The 23,682-nt window shown below is 23.4% G+C and overlaps 1 protein-coding gene across 2 annotated transcripts; it reads right to left on the reverse strand.

Annotated features, from left to right (window-relative positions):
• Positions 1-15,463: 15,463 nt before the first annotated feature.
• Positions 15,464-23,132, reverse strand: Bma-kynu-1 (the record flags this gene model as incomplete). 2 transcript variants are annotated; one of them, XM_043082683.1, is made up of 15 exons in its annotated part: positions 15,464-15,601; positions 15,771-15,887; positions 16,139-16,258; positions 16,545-16,630; positions 17,000-17,225; positions 17,421-17,567; positions 17,842-17,988; positions 18,227-18,371; positions 18,613-18,733; positions 19,146-19,311; positions 19,925-20,112; positions 20,415-20,624; positions 21,306-21,459; positions 22,456-22,641; positions 22,857-23,132. In XM_043082683.1, the coding sequence occupies 15 exons, from the start codon at positions 23,130-23,132 to the stop codon at positions 15,464-15,466; spliced, it is 2,427 nt and encodes an 808-aa protein (XP_042938617.1). The 2 variants fall into 2 exon arrangements, with proteins under 2 accessions (XP_042938617.1, XP_042938618.1); XM_043082684.1 differs by lacking the exons at positions 22,456-22,641; positions 22,857-23,132.
• Positions 23,133-23,682: the final 550 nt, after the last annotated feature.

Raw genomic sequence — 23,682 nt, forward strand, 5'->3', positions numbered from 1 at the left:
AAATTATTAGGAAAAATGAGATAAAAAAATGAGAAACGTCGTGAAAATAATTAGTAAAAGATTGCTGATTGACGACGAATAATAATAATAACAATAATAATAATAACAATAGTAATAATAATAATAATAATAACAATAGTAATAATAATAATAATGATAATAGTAGTAATAATAATAATAATAATAATATATTGGTGCCATCATAACTGCCTAATTTCAAAAGCTTTTATAATTTAATGCAAAAAAAAAGAAAAGTAATTGCTGCTCGTAAACGTTTTTCACATAAAGAAATTTTTTTAAAAAAAAAAAAAAAAAAAATAAAAAAAAAAAGAATAGACAATTTTTTTTTTTTTTTTTTTTGTTCATAAGTCTCAGTGAAATAAATTTTAAATGAAAAAAAAAAAAAAAAAAACAAAACGATCTCAAAATTGCTTCTTTCATTTTTAAAATCATTTTCAAGAAGTGTAAAATGATGATTGAATTCTTCAAATTTTGCACATACCATTATTTACAATGATATTTTGAATTGTTTATAATTATTATTATTTATTTTTTTTGAGAAATAAATACTCTTTCATCTATTATTTTAGTCTTTTTTAAAAAAAAATAACAAAGAAGGATAGTTAGTATATATATCTATATTTGGTGACAGTCAATCATATTGTTGTTTTAAGTGAATTATAATGAAAAATGTATTTTAAGAGATTGAACTACAATATTCTCGAGATGAAAAGTGTATCTTACAAGATTGAACTACGATATTCTCGAGATGAAAAATGTATCTTACAAGATTGAAGTACGATATTCTCGAGATGAAAAGAAAAATTTATCTTACAAGATTGAACTACGATATTCTCGAGATGAAAAGAAAAATTTATCTTACAAGACTGAACTACAATATTCTCGAGATGAAAAATGTATCTTACAAGATTGAACTACAATATTCTCGAGATGAAAAATGTATCTTACAAGATTGAACTACGATATTCTCGAGATGAAAAGTGCATCTTACAAGATTGAACTACGATATTCTCGAAATGAAAAGAAAAATGTATCTTACAAGATTGAACTACGATATTCTCGAGATGAAAAGAAAAATGTATCTTACAAGATTGAACTACAATATTCTCGAGATGAAAAATGTATCTTACAAGATTGAACTACGATATTCTCGAGATGAAAAGAAAAATGTATCTTACAAGATTGAAGTACGATATTCTCGAGATGAAAAGTGCATCTTACAAGATTGAACTACGATATTCTCGAAATGAAAAGAAAAATGTATCTTACAAGATTGAACTACAATATTCTCGAGATGAAATTTCTTCAAACTTTTCTTTTATATATAAAATGAAATAAATGTTTTAAGCACATGAAGAAGCATTAAATAAAAACATATTAATTCACTTGTTTATTTATTTATTTATTTTTTTTTTTGCCATATGTTTTTTGATTATTAAAAAATGTTAGCCAGCTGGTGGTTTTTTAAAACAAATGGTTGAATAAGCAGGTGCTGGTACTTCGTCTTCTTCTTCTTCTTCAGTTGATTAATATTTACTTAGCCATACAGTACCATTTTTAATAGTAGCACATATCAATATTTATCATTGTTATCACTGAATAACAGGTGGTTCAGGTATATTTTAACAGAGCTAATTAAATTTTAAAATTATCAAAAGAAAATCTTTTATTTATTTATTTTTTTTTTAAAATTATTCTTTTTTTTTATGACAAAATAAACGAATACATCAAAAATTTGCATAAGAAAAGAACAGTTAAATAAATTATAAACTAAAATTTTAAAAGAAATTTAAAAAAAAAAAAAAAAAAAAAAAATTATAAAATGGTAAAGAAATGAAAACAATTGGATTCTTATTTCAATACTTCATTAAAGATTTTGCAAATATTTATTATTTATAAATATTTTAAATTTTCAAAAAAAAAAAAAAAGAAGGAGAGAGAAATTAATATTTGAGAGAGAGAAAAAAAAATAAATAAAAAGTGAAATGGAAGAAAAAAGAAAAGTTATTAAATAACAAATCATAAATGTGACAGAAAGTAATTTTTTAATTTCGAAAAAAAAAAAAAAAAAGCTAAAAATTTTTTGCTCAATTTTTTTTTTCTTTTTGTCATTTTTATTAAACTTTAATATTGATAGTTTTATTTTAAATTTAAAATATGATATATAAAAATAAAATTAGCAAATAAAAAAGTTTTTTTTTTTTTAATTTTGTCATATGATTTTTTCGTTTTGTGTTCAGGAAGGAAATTTTTTTTTTTTTGTTGACAAAAAAACCGGAATAATTTGTTGAAGTAAAATGATCGAATCCGTTTTCCTCTCTTCCTCCCTTCCTTCCTTCCTTTACATTTAACAATACCCAACATCCGGGTTATTATCATCACTTTCCCCATCCCCTGTAATCATCTAATTCTTTTTTATCTCGCAAGAATACAATAAAAATATCTCGACAAATGTTCCTATGAATTTTATGGCATTTTATAAATATTAAATAAAATTATAACTTCTCCATCTAGCATTATTCCTTCTCAAATCCTCACAAAAGCTTTCCTTCCTACTTTTTTTTTTTATTTAATTAAAAATTTTACATATTTTCAACTGCCATAAAATTCATAAGAACATTCGAAATTTAAATTGCAGTATTAAAGTTTGATTGGAATAATTTGAAGAACTATAAGTCTTTTTTTTTTCTTTTCAACTATTCGTCTTAATCCAATGCATGCGAACTAACTACTTCATTTGGCTAATGATAAGTGTATTCGAATTATTTTCAGCCTTATCAATATTTTTCTGACAATATGGCTTAGCCTAAAGTATTATTCAGGCCATTATGATAGCCTTTTTTTCTTTTCAACTATTCGTCTTAATCCAATGCATGCGAACTAACTACTTCATTTGGCTAATGATAAGTGTATTCGAATTATTTTCAGCCTTATCAATATTTTTCTGATAATATGGCTTAGCCTAAAGTATTATTCAGGCTATTTTGATAATTTAGCCAAGAAAAACTGCCAAAAGTGAAAAAAAAAAAACATTTTTGGGAAGAATAAAATATGTTTGAGAGCAAATAAATGTAAATAATCAATGTTTTCTTATTCAGAAATTACAATAAAATTCACTGTAATTTGTATATTTGTTTAATTTTTATTCTTTCTTTTAAACATTTGCAAAATGCTTAACATTTTGTTATGATAATCTAATGTTAATTTTACTGATAACATCAAATCATTAGCATTTTCATCAAAAAAACAAAATTTCAAAAAGCAGAATTGTGATTAAAAAGCTTAGAGGTCAGAGTTCAGAATGCTGTGATCACCATTAGGTTACATTCTACGTTTAAGTTGAATCTAATTATCTTATTGATGAAAAATATTAAAATATTTCAAGTCAGGTGAAATAATTAAAACGAGTGATAACTGTTCTTAGCTATTATCATTGCTGATAAGAGTTAATGCATACATGAGCAGCAAATCAAACACACAAAAAAAAGAGTATAATAGTATAAAAGACACCTAAGTTAAGTTAAGGTAAGTAAAGTAAAGTTAAGTTAATTGAGGTTAAAAAGGTTATTTCCAACAAATCAAACACAAAAAAAGAGTATAATAGTGTAAAAGACACCTAACTTAAGTTAAGGTAAGTAAAGTAAAGTTAAGTTAAGTAGGTAGAAAGATTATTTCAAACAAATCAAACACAAAAAAAGAGTATAATAGTGTAAAAGACACCTAAGTTAAGTTAAGGTAAGTAAAGTAAAGTTAAGTTAAGTAGGTAGAAAGATTATTTCAAACAACAAAAAAAAGAGTGTAATAGTGTAAAAGACACCTAAGTTAAGTTAAGGTAAGTAAAGTAAAGTTAAGTTAATTGAAGGTAAAAAGGTTATTTCCAACAAATCAAACACAAAAAAAAGAGTATAATAGTGTAAAAGACACCTAAGTTAAGTTAAGGTAAGTAAAGTAAAGTTAAGTTAATTGTAGGTAGAAAGGTTATTTCCAACAAATCAAACACAAAAAAAGAGTATAATAGTGTAAAAGACACCTAAGTTAAGTTAAGGTAAGTAAAGTAAAGTTAAGTTAATTGAAGGTAAAAAGGTTATTTCCAACAAATCAAACACAAAAAAAAGAGTATAATAGTGTAAAAGACACCTAAGTTAAGTTAAGGTAAGTAAAGTAAAGTTAAGTTAATTGTAGGTAGAAAGGTTATTTCCAACAAATCAAACACAAAAAAAAGAGTATAATAGTGTAAAAGACACCTAAGTTAAGTTAAGGTAAGTAAAGTAAAGTTAAGTTAATTGTAGGTAGAAAGGTTATTTCCAACAAATCAAACACAAAAAAAAGAGTATAATAGTGTAAAAGACACCTAAGTTAAGTTAAGGTAAGTAAAGTAAAGTTAAGTTAATTGAAGGTAAAAAGGTTATTTCCAACAAATCAAACACAAAAAAAAGAGTATAATAGTGTAAAAGACACCTAAGTTAAGTTAAGGTAAGTAAAGTAAAGTTAAGTTAATTGTAGGTAGAAAGGTTATTTCCAACAAATCAAACACAAAAAAAAAGAATATAATAGTGTAAAAGACACCTAAGTTAAGTTAAGTTAAGTTAAGGTAACTAAAGTAAAGTTAAGTTAATTGAAGGTAAAAAGGTTATTTCCAACAAACAAAAGTAAAAAAAAAAAAAAAATCCAATCAAGAAAAAAAAAAGGAACACAAATGTCGCATCACACTGATAAACTGGTTTGATAAAAGTGTCAAACAATAAAACAGGTACCATAAAAAAGTCTTTTTGAGAAGTGTTCTTTACCTTTTAAATATGAAATCAAAAATTTTAAACAATCTTAGCATCTCATAATTACTAAGTGATAAGCAAACTGATAAGCTCAGTAATGCTCAATATTCTCAAATATTTTAAAATAAAAATATATATTGCATGCATACATTCACCTTATCACTAACTTAATCAAATTAAATTTGTGATAAATGAAAGAGAATAATTTATATGTGTATTAAATGAAAACGAATAAAAATATTTAATTAAAAAAAAGAAATGGAAATTTATTTAGAAATTAAAATAAATAAACTTATTTGCATTTGCATTTTCAATTATTCATTTACAGTTAATGATATCATTTTTTATCAATAAATATTTCATATAAATGATGCAAAAACAAAAAAACAAAAAAACAAAAAAAAATATTTAAAAAATAAAAAGCAAATGAAAATGGAATGAAGGAGCAGGAAGAAGGAGAAGAAAAATTAAACCTTTAAAAACTATTCGATAACTAAATGTTATGTGTTTGTAATGCTTCTCTCTTTTGCTTTTCTTCTTTTCATCTTTTTTTTTTTTTTTAAATTATCAAATTGATTGATGATTTGTGACAACAGTAGCAAGTAGAAGTAGTAGCAACCAATCCACCAATCAGCTATTTTTCTTCATTACAAAATATTAAATGTATTGTATCAATTTCTCATCTATGTAAAGAAACAAACATATAAATAAATAAATAAACAAACATGAAAGCAATGATTTGGACAAATTTTCAATATTTTTTATTTTTTTGTCAAAATTTGTCAAAGCATTCAATTTCTCATCTATGTAAAGAAACAAACATATAAATAAATAAATAAACAAACACGAAAGCATTGATTTGGACAAATTTTTTATTTTTTTGTCAAAATTTGTCAAAGCATTCAATTTCTCATCTATGTAAAAACAAACAAATAAATAAACAAACAAATAAACAAAGATGTAAGCAATGATTTGGACAAATTTTCAATATTTTTTATTTTTTGTCAAAATTTGTCAAAGCATTCAATTTCTCATCTATGTAAAGAAACAAACAAATAAATAAATAAACAAAGATGTAAGCAATAATTTGGACAAATTTTCAATATTTTTTATTTTTTTGTCAAAATTTGTCAAAGCATTCAATTTCTCATCTATGTAAAGAAACAAACAAATAAATAAACAAACAAAAATGAAAGCAATAATTTGGACAAATTTTCAATATTTTTTATTTTTGCCAAAATTTGCCAAAGCATTCAAATTCTCATCTATGTAAAAACAAACAAATAAATAAGCAAATAAATAAATAAACAAACAAACAAATAAACAAATATGAAAGCATTGATTTGGACAAATTTTTTATTTTTTTGTCAAAATTTGTCAAAGTATTAAAATTAATTTGCTGTGAAAAAGTGTCATTCAATATAAGAGTAGAGTAGAGAATATTTTTACGTGAAAAAATAAAAAAAAAAAACACAAACTAAAACAAATTAAAGCAAAAAAAAAGAAACGTTCAAAAAAGATTTCTATTTTTTTTAGAAATAAAAAGAGAGAGAGAGAGAAAAAAAAAAGGTAAAAAATATGTTTATAAATTATTAGATATTTCATATCAAAAAAATCAATGTAATAAAATTTAAAGTTACGTGAAATATCACGTAACTTTAAAATTTGAAATGATCTAATTGTAATAATAATTAAAGTAAATATCATTGCGTCAATTATTAAAAAATTAAAACTGAAAATTAAGCAGTATACGTCCAATAATTAACTTCTCAGGTAAATGTGACATATTGTCACATTTACCTGAGATCATGAATACTGATATGAATTAATCAATACTGATATGATACTGATATGATTTATTTATTGAAATGTATTGGTAATCACGAAAAGATGAGATGAATATTTTGTTGAAAAAAAACTTAAATTATACTTCATTTTAAGAAGAAAAAAGAATCAAATTTTACACCTGAAATAAAATTTGAAAATTAAAAAAATTTTTTTTTTTGGACATTTTCAAAAAAATCTATTTTTTTTAAAAATTTCACAAACAAATAAATAATGCAATGAAATTTGTTTTTGGAAATATTTAGAATTTGTTACTATTGTCTTCAACAAATTTCTTCTACCTTCTAGCATCTGTAATTATGAATATTTCAAACAATAACGCTTCAATGAACAGAACACATTTTATTTTATTTTATTTCATTTCGTTTTATTTCATTTCATTTCATTTTATTTCATTTCATTTCATTTTATTTAATTTCGTTTTATTTCATTTCGTTTTATTTCATTTCCTTTTTATTTCATTTCATTTCGTTTTATTTCATTTCATTTCATTTATTTAATTTCGTTTTATTTCATTTCGTTTTATTTCATTTCCTTTTTATTTCATTTCATTTCATTTTATTCCATTTCATTTTATTTCATTTCATTTCGTTTTATTTCATTTCGTTTTATTTCATTTCCTTTTTATTTCATTTCATTTCGTTTTATTTCATTTCATTTCATTTTATTTAATTTCGTTTTATTTCATTTCATTTCATTTTATTCCATTTCATTTTATTTCATTTCATTTCGTTTTATTTCATTTCGTTTTATTTCATTTCCTTTTTATTTCATTTCATTTCGTTTTATTTCATTTCATTTCATTTTATTTAATTTCGTTTTATTTCATTTCATTTCATTTTATTCCATTTCATTTTATTTCATTTCATTTCGTTTTATTTCATTTCGTTTTATTTCATTTCCTTTTTATTTCATTTCATTTCGTTTTATTTCATTTCATTTCATTTTATTTAATTTCGTTTTATTTCATTTCATTTCATTTTATTCCATTTCATTTTATTTCATTTCATTTCGTTTTATTTCATTTCGTTTTATTTCATTTCCTTTTTATTTCATTTCATTTCGTTTTATTTCATTTCATTTCATTTTATTTAATTTCGTTTTATTTCATTTCATTTCATTTTATTCCATTTCATTTTATTTCATTTCATTTCGTTTTATTTCATTTCGTTTTATTTCATTTCCTTTTTATTTCATTTCATTTCGTTTTATTTCATTTCGTTTTATTTTATTTCATTTCATTTTATTTCATTTCATTTTATTTCTTTTCCTTATTATTTCATTTCATTTCGTTTTATTTCATTTCGTTTTATTTCATTTCTTTTTATTTCATTTCATTTCGTTTTATTTCATTTCGTTTTATTTCATTTCGTTTTATTTCATTTCATTTCATTTTATTTCATTTCATTTTATTTCATTTCATTTCGTTTTATTTCATTTCATTTCATTTCATTTATTTCGTTTTATTTCATTTCATTTTATTTAATTTCGTTTTATTTCATTTCGTTTTACTTCATTTCCTTTTTATTTCATTTCATTTCGTTTTATTTTATTTCATTCCATTTTATTTCATTTCCTTTTTATTTCATTTCATTTCGTTTTATTTCATTTCGTTTTATTTCATTTCATTTCATTTATTCCATTTCATTTTATTTCATTTCATTTCGTTTTATTTCATTTCGTTTTATTTCATTTCCTTTTATTTCATTTCATTTCGTTTTATTTCATTTCCTTTTTATTTCATTTCATTTCATTTTATTTAATTTCGTTTATTTCATTTCGTTTTATTTCATTTCCTTTTTATTTCATTTCATTTCATTTTATTCCATTTCATTTTATTTCATTTCATTTCGTTTTATTTCATTTCGTTTTATTTCATTTCCTTTTATTTCATTTCATTTCGTTTTATTTCATTTCATTTCATTTTATTTAATTTCGTTTTATTTCATTTCATTTCATTTTATTCCATTTCATTTTATTTCATTTCATTTCGTTTTATTTCATTTCGTTTTATTTCATTTCCTTTTATTTCATTTCATTTCGTTTATTTCATTTCATTTCATTTTATTTAATTTCGTTTTATTTCATTTCGTTTTATTTCATTTCCTTTTTATTTCATTTCATTTCATTTTATTCCATTTCATTTTATTTCATTTCATTTCGTTTTATTTCATTTCGTTTTATTTCATTTCCTTTTTATTTCATTTCATTTCGTTTTATTTCATTTCATTTCATTTTATTTAATTTCGTTTTATTTCATTTCATTTCATTTTATTCCATTTCATTTTATTTCATTTCATTTCGTTTTTATTTCATTTCGTTTTATTTCATTTCCTTTTTATTTCATTTCATTTCGTTTTATTTCATTTCATTTCATTTTATTTAATTTCGTTTTATTTCATTTCATTTCATTTTATTCCATTTCATTTTATTTCATTTCATTTCGTTTTATTTCATTTCGTTTTATTTCATTTCATTTCATTTCATTTATTTCGTTTTATTTCATTTCATTTTATTTAATTTCGTTTTATTTCATTTCCTTTTTATTTCATTTCATTTCGTTTTATTTCATTTCATTTCATTTTATTTAATTTCGTTTTATTTCATTTCATTTCATTTTATTCCATTTCATTTTATTTCATTTCATTTCGTTTTATTTCATTTCGTTTTATTTCATTTCCTTTTATTTCATTTCATTTCGTTTTATTTCATTTCATTTCATTTTATTTAATTTCGTTTTATTTCATTTCATTTCATTTTATTCCATTTCATTTTATTTCATTTCATTTCGTTTTATTTCATTTCGTTTTATTTCATTTCCTTTTTATTTCATTTCATTTCGTTTTATTTCATTTCATTTCATTTTATTTAATTTCGTTTATTTCATTTCATTTCATTTTATTCCATTTCATTTTATTTCATTTCATTTCGTTTTATTTCATTTCGTTTTATTTCATTTCCTTTTTATTTCATTTCATTTCGTTTTATTTCATTTCATTTCATTTTATTTAATTTCGTTTTATTTCATTTCATTTCATTTTATTCCATTTCATTTTATTTCATTTCATTTCGTTTTATTTCATTTCGTTTTATTTCATTTCCTTTTTATTTCATTTCATTTCGTTTTATTTCATTTCGTTTTATTTTATTTCATTTCATTTTATTTCATTTCATTTTATTTCTTTTCCTTATTATTTCATTTCATTTCGTTTTATTTCATTTCGTTTTATTTCATTTCCTTTTTATTTCATTTCATTTCGTTTTATTTCATTTCGTTTTATTTCATTTCGTTTTATTTCATTTCATTTCATTTTATTTCATTTCATTTTATTTCATTTCATTTCGTTTTATTTCATTTCATTTCATTTCATTTATTTCGTTTTATTTCATTTCATTTTATTTAATTTCGTTTTATTTCATTTCGTTTTACTTCATTTCCTTTTTATTTCATTTCATTTCGTTTATTTTATTTCATTCCATTTTATTTCTTTCCTTTTTATTTCATTTCATTTCGTTTTATTTCATTTCGTTTTATTTCATTTCATTTCATTTTATTCCATTTCATTTTATTTCATTTCATTTCGTTTTATTTCATTTCGTTTTATTTCATTTCCTTTTATTTCATTTCATTTCGTTTTATTTCATTTCCTTTTATTTCATTTCATTTCATTTTATTTAATTTCGTTTTATTTCATTTCGTTTTATTTCATTTCCTTTTTATTTCATTTCATTTCATTTTATTCCATTTCATTTTATTTCATTTCATTTCGTTTTATTTCATTTCGTTTTATTTCATTTCCTTTTTATTTCATTTCATTTCGTTTTATTTCATTTCATTTCATTTATTTAATTTCGTTTTATTTCATTTCATTTCATTTTATTCCATTTCATTTTATTTCATTTCATTTCGTTTTATTTCATTTCGTTTTATTTCATTTCCTTTTATTTCATTTCATTTCGTTTTATTTCATTTCATTTCATTTTATTTAATTTCGTTTTATTTCATTTCATTTCATTTTATTCCATTTCATTTTATTTCATTTCATTTCGTTTTATTTCATTTCGTTTTATTTCATTTCCTTTTATTTCATTTCATTTCGTTTTATTTCATTTCATTTCATTTTATTTAATTTCGTTTTATTTCATTTCATTTCATTTTATTCCATTTCATTTTATTTCATTTCATTTCGTTTTATTTCATTTCGTTTTATTTCATTTCCTTTTTATTTCATTTCATTTCGTTTTATTTCATTTCATTTCATTTTATTTAATTTCGTTTTATTTCATTTCATTTCATTTTATTCCATTTCATTTTATTTCATTTCATTTCGTTTTATTTCATTTCGTTTTATTTCATTTCCTTTTTATTTCATTTCATTTCGTTTTATTTCATTTCGTTTTATTTTATTTCATTTCATTTTATTTCATTTCATTTTATTTCTTTTCCTTATTATTTCATTTCATTTCGTTTTATTTCATTTCGTTTTATTTCATTTCCTTTTTATTTCATTTCATTTCGTTTTATTTCATTTCGTTTTATTTCATTTCGTTTTATTTCATTTCATTTCATTTCATTTTATTTCATTTCATTTTATTTCATTTCATTTCGTTTTATTTCATTTCATTTCATTTCATTTATTTCGTTTTATTTCATTTCATTTTATTTAATTTCGTTTTATTTCATTTCGTTTTACTTCATTTCCTTTTTATTTCATTTCATTTCGTTTTATTTTATTTCATTCCATTTTATTTCATTTCCTTTTTATTTCATTTCATTTCGTTTTATTTCATTTCGTTTTATTTCATTTCATTTCATTTTATTCCATTTCATTTTATTTCATTTCATTTCGTTTTATTTCATTTCGTTTTATTTCATTTCCTTTTATTTCATTTCATTTCGTTTTATTTCATTTCATTTCATTTTATTTAATTCGTTTTATTTCATTTCATTTCATTTTATTCCATTTCATTTTATTTCATTTCATTTCGTTTTATTTCATTTCGTTTTATTTCATTTCATTTCATTTCATTTTATTTCGTTTTATTTCATTTCATTTTATTTAATTTCGTTTTATTTCATTTCGTTTTACTTCATTTCTTTTTATTTCATTTCATTTCGTTTTATTTTATTTCATTCCATTTTATTTCATTTCCTTTTTATTTCATTTCATTTCGTTTTATTTCATTTCATTTTATTTAATTTCGTTTTATTTCATTTCGTTTTACTTCATTTCTTTTTATTTCATTTCATTTCGTTTTATTTTATTTCATTCCATTTTATTTCATTTCCTTTTATTTCATTTCATTTCGTTTTATTTCATTTCGTTTTATTTTATTTCATTTCGTTTTATTTCATTTCGTTTTATTTCATTTCATTTCATTTTATTTTATTTCATTTCGTTTTATTTCATTTTATTTTATTTTATTTCATTTTATTTCATTTCGTTTTACTTCATTTCCTTTTTATTTCATTTCATTTCGTTTTATTTATTTCATTCCATTTTATTTCATTTCCTTTTTATTTCATTTCATTTCGTTTTATTTCATTTCGTTTTATTTTATTTCATTTCGTTTTATTTCATTTCATTTCATTTTATTTTATTTCATTTCGTTTTATTTCATTTCATTTTATTTTATTTCATTTCATTTCGTTTTATTTCATTTCGTTTTATTTCATTTCATTTCATTTTATTTCATTTCATTTTATTTCATTTCATTTCGTTTTATTTCATTTCATTTCATTTCATTTATTTCGTTTTATTTCATTTCATTTTATTTAATTTCGTTTTATTTCATTTCGTTTTACTTCATTTCTTTTTATTTCATTTCATTTCGTTTTATTTTATTTCATTCCATTTTATTTCATTTCCTTTTTATTTCATTTCATTTCGTTTTATTTCATTTCGTTTTATTTCATTTCATTTCATTTTATTCCATTTCATTTTATTTCATTTCATTTCGTTTTATTTCATTTCGTTTTATTTCATTTCCTTTTTATTTCATTTCATTTCGTTTTATTTCATTTCCTTTTTATTTCATTTCATTTCATTTTATTTAATTTCGTTTTATTTCATTTCATTTCATTTTATTCCATTTCATTTTATTTCATTTCATTTCGTTTTATTTCATTTCGTTTTATTTCATTTCCTTTTTATTTCATTTCATTTCGTTTTATTTCATTTCATTTCATTTTATTTAATTTCGTTTTATTTCATTTCATTTCATTTTATTCCATTTCATTTTATTTCATTTCATTTCGTTTTATTTCATTTCGTTTTATTTCATTTCCTTTTTATTTCATTTCATTTCGTTTTATTTCATTTCGTTTTATTTTATTTCATTTCATTTTATTTCATTTCATTTTATTTCTTTTCCTTATTATTTCATTTCATTTCGTTTTATTTCATTTCGTTTTATTTCATTTCCTTTTTATTTCATTTCATTTCGTTTTATTTCATTTCGTTTTATTTCATTTCGTTTTATTTCATTTCATTTCATTTTATTTAATTTCATTTCATTTCATTTCATTTCGTTTTATTTCATTTCATTTCATTTCATTTATTTCGTTTTATTTCATTTCATTTTATTTAATTCGTTTTATTTCATTTCGTTTTACTTCATTTCCTTTTTATTTCATTTCATTTCGTTTTATTTTATTTCATTCCATTTTATTTCATTTCCTTTTATTTCATTTCATTTCGTTTTATTTCATTTCGTTTTATTTTATTTCATTTCGTTTTATTTCATTTCGTTTTATTTCATTTCATTTCATTTTATTTTATTTCATTTCGTTTTATTTCATTTTATTTTATTTTATTTCATTTTATTTCATTTCGTTTTACTTCATTTCCTTTTTATTTCATTTCATTTCGTTTTATTTTATTTCATTCCATTTTATTTCATTTCCTTTTTATTTCATTTCATTTCGTTTTATTTCATTTCGTTTTATTTTATTTCATTTCGTTTTATTTCATTTCGTTTTATTTCATTTCATTTCATTTTATTTTATTTCATTTCGTTTTATTTCATTTCATTTTATTTTATTTCATTTCATTTCATTTTATTTCATTTCCTTTTTATTTCATTTCATTTCATTTAATTTAATTTAATTTCATTTTATTTCATTTCCAGTTTTTATCATTTGCTGCTAATTTTAATGTCTTTTACTGAGATAAGAAACAACCACAAAAAGCTCTCAAATTTAAAAAATTGCCTTTTCTGCAAATAATTTTTTTTTTTTTTTACTTTGGTAATTTTCCATTTCATGAAGACATATATACTTTTTTCTTCAGTAATATTTTCTTATCAAGCAATTTTGTTTGGAAAAAAAAAATTTTTTTTCTTTTTTTTTTTTCTCAGAACGAAATATATATAATTTGAATTTTAATTTTATCCAAAGCAATTAAAAATACTTTAATTGAAAAATTACCAATTTCCATTATATTATTTTCGTCAGTAATTTTTTCCTCTTTCTTCAAGTTTCTACTTTTTTTTTTGTTTGTCACAGAATTAAATTAAATTGCAGAAGAATAATTTAACAACAAATAAAAAAGTTTAAATTTGCAAATGAAAATTGCCCGATAAAAAAAAAGATTTTTAAAATTGATATATGAGTAAGAAAGTAATTAAAATCATATTTATGCTAATAAAAATTAATCAGCTTCGTCACATAACTAATTAATTTACAATTCTCATACAAAAAAATTATTAAACTATTTGAAATTTATGAACAAAAAAAAAAAACAAAAAATAAAAAAAACAATATACTTGGAAATCACTGATTTCACTAGTAAACTTAAGTTTGACAAATTTTGTTCAATCATTTGACAGATGGATTAACATCAATTTAATTATCAATTTGCAGTTTTATCTATTAAAACCATTCATACCACTTTTATTCTAATAATATTTATTTCAGTATATAAAATTAAAAGAAATTACTTAAATTATCACAAAATTTTTAAAACAGAAAACAAAGCTTCCAAAGCAAATGCATATGAATGATAGGTAAATAACAAACATACCTGATCCTTGGGTAAATTTTGTATTTTGAAGGGTAAACAAACATGCAATCAATTTCTACAATTTATATTTGGTTAAAATAATTTTTCAACATTTTTCTTGAATTTCTATGCTTCATCCAAAATTACTGCTACTTTATTACTCTAACATCTATTACTTACTTACGATCATATTTCCGTATTATGATCATTTCGCTTAACTGAAAAGTTTCCGTAAAATTATGCTAGATCATTCGACTACCACAAACAATTAAAGTTAACTGTTCTACCTAATTAATGTTCAGTGATTTGAGCTAAGAATAACGCTTAGAGCTTAGATTTGTTATTGTATAAGCAAAATTTTAATTTCATTTAACCTAATTTACATCATCTCAGGATTCCGCCATTTTGTGGAAATTAATTAATTAAATCAAGATTCCGCCATTTTGTGGAAATTAATTAATTAAATCAAGATTCCGCCATTTTGTGGAAATTAATTAATTAAATCAAGATTCCGCCATTTTGTGGAAATTAATTAATTAAATATTCTAAGTGTTAGATGAGAAAAAAGTTATAAGAATGTTGTCCAGTTTAAGCACTGATATGTTATGGATAAATTATGAGATTTATAATTTACTGCATCAAATTCTAACAAATACTAATAACTTTTATCAAATACCATATAAAAAAAAATCTGTACATATTTCTCATATTCATACGACATAAAAGGAATTTTCTAGAAGTAAAAAAAATAAAAATTTGTGAATAGTTGTTAAATACAATTCTAATCTTTTTTTAGTAAAAAAAAAAAAAAAAAAGTTCAGATCACAATAATTTCTCATAATCACCTTCAACAACAATCAATGAATCCAATAATGCTCGCATGAATCGATGAACATCAGTATAACTATTATACAGATGTACTGGTGTTACACGTATCACATCAGGATATCGCTTATCAATCTAAAAAATTAAAAATTTTTAAATCAAAAATTATAGAATTTTTCTTTTTTTAGACTCAATCTTTTCAAACTTGAAAAATTTATGGAAAACTATCTATAAAGAAAAAAGATTCCTTTTTTTTTTTTTTTTTTTTTTTCAAATTTATGTATAATTTTTATTAAGAACATACCACTACACCTCTTTTAACTAATTCTCTGTACACAAGTGATATGTCAATATTGAATTTCAACGAAAGCTGGCATCCACGTTGCTCAGGATCAGATGGCGTCATGATTGTACACATTATCTGAAATAATAAAGTAAAAGATAAAAAAAAAAAAAAAAAAGAAATCATTTAATAATTTAAAGATAAAAACATTTCTTACAAGTATAAAATATCAGTATCACTTTATATATAGCTCATAACAAGTAGATGAAATGTGTTATTGATTCAAAAATCACAAATGATTTACACAAACAAAAAAAAAAAAAAAATATTCGACACGCAAAATATCAATTATTTCAGAAAATGAAAAAAAAAAAAAAAAAAAAGTTAACCTTTTTAGTCCTTCGATTTAAGGAAGACGGACTGAGGAAATGATTGATGAGGTATTCTAAATAACCGGTAAGTAATAAAGATTTTGTTCGTAAATCTTGCATTGTTGTTTTCGAAAGCACCTACAAAAAATGGTCAACGGTCAAACACTTTTTTTTTGCATATTCAAATCAAATAGTATTAAATTATTATAAGATTATCTAAATTTTATTGTCAACTTTTAAGTTATTATATTGGTAACAAATCGAGCCAATATCAAATATAGAATTTTTTACATATGTAAAGTAATAGTTTACATAAAACATTTTATCTAATCAATATTAATAGCTTATCAAACATGAATTTTCTTCTAATTTGAAAAGAAAAAGAAAATATACTGCACTGTGAAATCAATAAAAGCGCTATTACATCTAAAAAAGCAATTAATGGAACCATAAGCATCATCGGTGGATTACTGATACGATAACCTGCTGCACCATTCTCTAATTCCAATTCTGAAAACAAAATATTTCTTGCTTAATTTTAACATCAATCTATTTCAACAATTTTACTTCAATGCTGTGAGGTACAAATTTAGTTGGAATTTTGATGGAAAGAATTTTCACTTTTATTTAACCATGGTATATGCCAGCAAATAGTCCATCAAGCCCAGGTAGTTTTGGTAATTGTAATATTTTGATAAGTAATATCTAATTTACTATTTGATTTGGTAAGTAATATCGGGTGTTAGCTATTAAGCTAGAGATGCTTAATATTATGCATTTTGTAAGTTTCATTTTCTGGAAAAATTCCTAAACTATAACAGTCTATGAAAATAAAATCCGAACCAAAAACGGTCAAATGTTTGCAAATGTGAAACTAACGATTATTCATGAAGAAACGTGTCTCTTCCTTATGACCCCACCAACCAACCATCCTTTCACGTTTATCCGTTTCAAAACGTTTATGCACAAAAAAGCCACCAATACCTCCGGCACCAGAACAACTATACTTATAGGTACACCAGCACGCAAAATCAACATCCCATTCATGCAATGATAATGGAATATTTGCAAATGCATGCGCTAAATTCCAACCAACAAGACATCCCTTAAAACAGAAAATGAAATTGAATTTAGTTAATTTCTAGCTAATAGTATTGCAATGAATAAATATGTTAAAATAATTTCACGATAAACATAAGTCAGGAAGAAAAATAAAAATTAGCTATAAAATTCGAAATTAACAAAACTTCAGATAAAATTGAAAAAAAAAAAAAAAAAAAAAAAAGATTGAAATATTTGCCTTATCATGTCCAGATTTAGTTATTTTCCTTATATCAAACAGTTGACCCGTATAATAATGAATAGCACTGAACCAAATTATTGCTATCGTATCACCTTGTTCTTCAATTAACGCTATAATATCTTCGTTTCGAATACAATCATCACCCTACAGAATAGTTAGTGAAACTTTTATGAATATTTCAAACTAAAATAAGCAGTAGTAGTCTATTAATCAATCAATCAATTACACTGCAACATCTCGTTATTTAAATACTTAAATTAGCAGAGCTACATTTGCTGAGTGAAAATTAAAGCATATTGAATCTATCATTTATAATGTAGATTTTTAAAGTTGAAAAATTGAAAAATTTTTTCATATCAATCCTTCAGTGCTTAAAAGTATAAACTAAATAAAATATTAAAAGAATAAAAAAACTTACGGTCCGTGGATGCATACAGATTAAACTTTCTTCAACAGCAAATCCTTTTAGACGAATTTGCGACTCAATTGCATAATGGTCCGAAGGAAATGCTTTTGATTCAATAAAGATTTTATGGCGTTTCGGTGTAGGCTTATAAAAAGCTGTCTGCAATAAAAAGTATATAAATCATTACTTATCGAGAGAAAAACATGGAGGAAAAAGACTTCGGGTTGCATTCTTAGAGGCAGGAATAAGGAAAATAGAGAAACTCGAGCTACAACTGAATTCTCAATTACATATAACACCATAGTATCGATGATACCAATTAAAAAATAAACAAATGGAAAAATCTTTGGTTTAGTCTAATTTATCCTTAATTACCAACTTGAAATTACCAACTTACCAACAAAATATGCAAATTAACAGTTAAACTATTCATCAAAGCTACTTCTGTTCGTTGAGCTCCAACCAATTCGGCAATACTGTCCAGTATTGATTGATCGCTTTTTGCCCATGCTAATGGTTCTTGCAAATGTCCAAAAACACCCCTAAAATTAAATCACCATATAGAATTAGAAAATAAAATGAAAAAAACCAAAAATTTCATGTCAATTACTATTTTTTTTTTTTTTTTTCGAAAAATTTTATGAGAAAAATTTCTGACTTTGTTAAACTTGAACTCAGACATCTAATTGAGAAAAGCAACATAACAACATTGGTAATAAATGTGAAATTATAACACACAATTGTGCAAATTTTTAAGTTTATTTATAGACAATATATACTTACATGTTGGCCCATTTCTCAAACTGTTCATCCATAAGATGTTTCGTACCTTTCGGCATTAATCCTAACGAATTACCGCACATATAAATGGCATCATCGTTAGCGTTCACTAATAATAAATCAACTGCAAAAAAAAAAAGAAAAACAAATTAGTAAAGTCATTACTAGTGTTATGAAAATAATCTGATTTTATGAAAAAAAAAAAACGGATAATCTGAATAATCCGAAAAAAAAAATCAGAAAAAGAGCTGGTCTACCTATTTTAATTTCATGCAAATAGCATAACAGAACGAAATGTTCAATAAAATCATGACAATAACATTTTTTTTATTTTTAACTTTTTCAACTTTTGTTTACCATCACATTGCTCAGTCTTTTTTCAGAGAATAACCCTACAATATGACTGTTTTTTTTTTGTGTTTTAATTTCAATCATTTAAAATCACTAAAATAGTTAAATCACAAGTATGCAACTCATCATGATGATTCTAAATTATACAGTCTAAAAATTCTCAATGAAATAAATAATTTTACTACCATGTGGTAAAGTTCTCATTTTCGGATATGCAAACTCATTACGCAAAAATTTCAATGGATCTGCATCATCTAATGCTTCTGCAAGATCGAATGAAGTAAGATCTGATATACCGATATCTTGAGCAACACGTTGTAAATGAATCTGAATTTCCATTCGTTTACTTCTCTGAAAATATCATGAATAATTAATTACTCTGATAAAATTTTGATAAAATTTTCTCTCTGATAAAATTTTGATATTAGAAATTTTTTTTTTCTCATACAAATCTCATGATTATTTGCAAAATTTGCACCAAACCAATCAAACCATTTTGATACAAACTGATAGAGAGAAAGTAACGCAAACCCCTCCCAAAAACACAACGCTTATTCTTTTAACGCAAACAGGTTTTCAACAGCACAAATTTTATGAAAAAATAATGACATCTTACCTTAAGGTTGATATATTAAGTAACTTCATCTTTTGTTACTCAAATTAAAACACTCTGGTATAGTTGATTGAATTAAGTTCTAACTCATTAAATTTAGTCAAGTCAAGAAGTATGTACTGAAGTTTAAAAAGAATTGTACAAATTCAGAAATAAAATAATAAGTGTATGTGTGTAATAAATTTAACTCCTAAAATACTGACGAAGTAAAAGTAGTAACAAAAAGAAGGCATAATAGCTTTGATAAAAGATCTAACCAAATTTATTTATCCATAAAAAAAGTTTGAAAAAAAAAAAAACATGCTATAAAAAAAAAAAGTTTAAAAGAAAACAAAAAAAAAAATCATTAACCGAAGGCTTAAAAGAACATTCCGTTTTTTCGTCGGATATGCTTGCATCAGCAAAAAATGACTGCAACGGCAACAGCTCAACTTTCCTATCATCCATATTTGCTTTCGATTTTTTCATATTACTACATTCATCGGTACAATATTCAGCACTCGTATCTCTAGTTCTTTCAGGTTCAATTTCTTTAAATCCTTAAAAAAAAAAAAAAAAAAAAAAAAAACGTCAACTCTGAGTTCTGTGATAGAAATATTAATTTAATAAGAAATCAAATGTCATAAACATGGTGCAGAATTCCGCTTGGATATTTCAAGCATATCAAGGAGACAAATGCCAAGTTGCTAATCAATGCTAAATGATCATTGACAGTTAAATCAAATAATCTGCACCATCAAGAATTCATTCCCATACCAATCATACAATCTTCCATTGCACAATAAACAATGATAAGATTGTTTATCGATGATAACGAATTGATAAAAATCATAAGTGTTACCTCCTGAGGGAGTGAAAAGGAACTGCAATCGTTCAGCAGTCTGCAAAAGATCACTAATGGAGCAATTTCCATCGTTTGAGGTTGATGTCGAGGTAATACTACTCGAATCATAACTTGATGAAGTAGGATTTAAACTTTCTTCCAATAATTTTTGCGTGTGACGACGTTTACGACTGATCACCCGTTGCATTGAGCCAAGTTTTGGTAGACCTATAAAAGTTAACATATCAAGGAGATCAATAAAATGGTTAACTGATAAACAAAGTAGCTTAGTATAAGTGTAGTTCATATTAGCTGAAGATTACAGGAATGTTTGGCAAGTAAAATAATATCTTCAAAGAGTATATACCAAAATTTTATTTACGTCGAAAAATTTATTTACGTCAAATCTTACGTCAAGTATCAGTCTAATGTTCTCGTCAAAAAAACGAACAATTTCAAAATTTATTCTTATATATATGTTGGACAAACGATGACAGTAATTTCAAAAACTTCCCAAACTATAAGTGTTTTCAGGAAATTACTGTGCTACTGCAGGAAATAAACAATTCAGGAAATGATGCTATATACTCATTCTTTAACACTCATTGCTTAACTAAAAAAATAAATCCAGGAAGTTAATTTATTTTTTTTCGATAATATTCAGATATGAAAGGATATTATCACTCCGATAGTGCTAATATAGCTTTACGATTAACCAATGAAAAATAATAATGAAGCTTTATTCAGCTCTCCCATATTTACTTTACGATTAATAATAATTTAGTAAATTTGAATATTTGAACAAAAAAAAAAAAAAAAAAAAAAAAAGAAAAATTTAAACTTGAAATTTAAATATATTTTCGTAAGTTTTTTTCTTGATTGAATTTTCTTTTTCTTTTTTTTTTTTACCTGAAGATCCAGCAAATGAAGCCAAATGAACAGCTTCATGATATAAAAATTTTGAACTATTCGTTGGATCTTCAGCAGCAGCATAGAGTCGTGCCTTTAGTATATCTGCGACAACTTTCAGTGGATTTGGTGGATGTGAATGTGAACTATACATCTGAAATCATTCATATGGCGCTAATAAGCAGGCGCTATTTGTTACTTTTGCATAACCCATAATCAAATCCTGTTTTTCAAAAAAAAAAAAAAAAAAAAATCACCTAAAAAACCATAAAGAGATGATCTGGCTGATTTTACCTGATCAAATGTTACAGGATAGAATGACTAAGTGGTTTACTTCTAAATTTCTTACAGGTTCTCATTACAATGTCATTGATGGTATATTAAGATGTACAATACTGGAAGCATATAACTGGTTAGCTGAATATCTACCTGCTCTCAGGTTGGTCAGCCGGACACCTACCTGCTCTCAGGTTGGTCAACTGGATATCTACCTGCTTTCAGGTTGATCAACTGGATATCTACCTGCTTTCAGATTGGTCAGCCGGACACCTACCTGCTTTCAAGTTGGTCAGCTGAACACCTACCTGCTCTCAAGTTGATTAGCAGGTTGGTCAGCTGGATACCTACCTACTCTCAGGTTGGTCAGCCGGACACCTATTTACTTTCAAGTTGATCAATTGGATATCTACCTGCTTTCAGATTGGTTAGCTGGATACCTAACTGTTCTTAGGTTGGTCAACTGGACACCTATCTGTTCTCAAGTTGATTAGCAGGTTGGTCAGCTGAACATCCGACTGCTCTCAGGCTGGTCAGCTGGAGTCAGTTGGTCACCTGCCTGCTTCAGGTTTGTGAGATCATTAAGCTCTTATAGAGAGATTATATATTGAGATGAGATCATATATTAAACTCTCATAATTCAAAGACAGAAAAGAAGAAAACTAAAGGATGGTAGCAACTTAAGCATATAATTCCCATTTTTGAAATTGCTAAAAAAAAAAAAAAAAATAATAATCAACAATATGTTTACATTGTTGAATTATAGCTGTTCGATAAGAGTGAGAGAGAGAGAGAGAGAGAGAAGAACATCTTATTCTACAACATAAATGGTTTCAAACCCGGCAAGAATGTTCAGGAGAACATTGAACTTTACCTCGAGAGAATCTTCGGTCATTCGAACTCGACCACTGCATTTATATCCTGGTTTTTTGCTCATTTCACATCGCCATAAGACATATTTCTGATGACGCTTATCCAAATTATACAGGAATCCATCGTATGCCAATTTTTCGAAACCTTTTTTTGAACGAAAAATTTGAACACCTGAATCTGGTGCCATCTGAAGTTATAGTAATATCTTTTGAAGAGTAAATCTAATTTCTTTTTTTTTTTTTTTTTTTCTTTTCATTTTTATTTCAAATATTTATTTATTTATTTTTTTTTTTTTCATTATATTTTCAGAGCTTTCAGAACTTATTCAGTAATCTTTTTGAATTTTATTTTATCAATTTATGAATGCAATTTTAACTTTTCAAAAAATAAAAAGGATAAAACCTTCAACATAAAACTTTCTACAATTCCAAATTTAGGTGAATCATTGCTCTCCAAATTTGCTTCTTCCATTTTACAAACTACATTTGATTTCATTGTGTTTACAGCAATTTTGTTAACATCTGATTCCATCATTTTTAATCCTTCATTTCTATTTAAGCTAATATTAGTAGCAATAGCAGCAGTAGTAGTAGTAGTAGTAGTACTGAAATTGATCTCTTCTTGATCAGTTTCATTTGATGATTGTTTGCAGGCAACCAATTGTGACAATAAATCCATGTCGTGACACCTTTCCCTCTCCCTCTCCCTCTCTCTCTCTCTCTCTTTCTAAATAAAACTGAAAAATGAAACATAAAAAAAAAAAATCCAAGGCTAGAAAAACGAAACAATTATTCAGTAATTTCTCCATTTTAATCGTTTATTATGCTTGCAATGGTTAAGCGCTTTTCTCTTCTTTTACAGAAATAAACAAAAACAAAAAAAAGATAAACAAACAAACAAACAAAATGGCAATATCTAAAATATAACAACAAAGTAAGCAAAAGATGATGATAAAAGAAGAGGAAACAAATGACTGCTAATGAAAAAAGATATAACATTTTTTAACAAAAAAAAAAAAAAAAAAAAAAAGAAAAAGAAAAGAAATTTACCATTTCATTAATTTGTAAAAAATTAGAACAAAAAATTTTTTTTGCAAATAATAATAATTTGAATTTAAACATATTTTTGTTTCTTTAATAACTTATAAAATTTGAATAATGGATTTTTTTTTTTTTTTTAAAAAAAAAGAAACGACAAAAAATGAAAAATAATTATAAAACAAATTAAT

The sequence above is a fragment of the Brugia malayi genome (assembly GCF_000002995.4).
Source record: "Brugia malayi strain FR3 genome assembly, contig: Bm_007, whole genome shotgun sequence".
NCBI classification, from domain to species: Eukaryota; Metazoa; Nematoda; class Chromadorea; order Rhabditida; family Onchocercidae; genus Brugia; species Brugia malayi.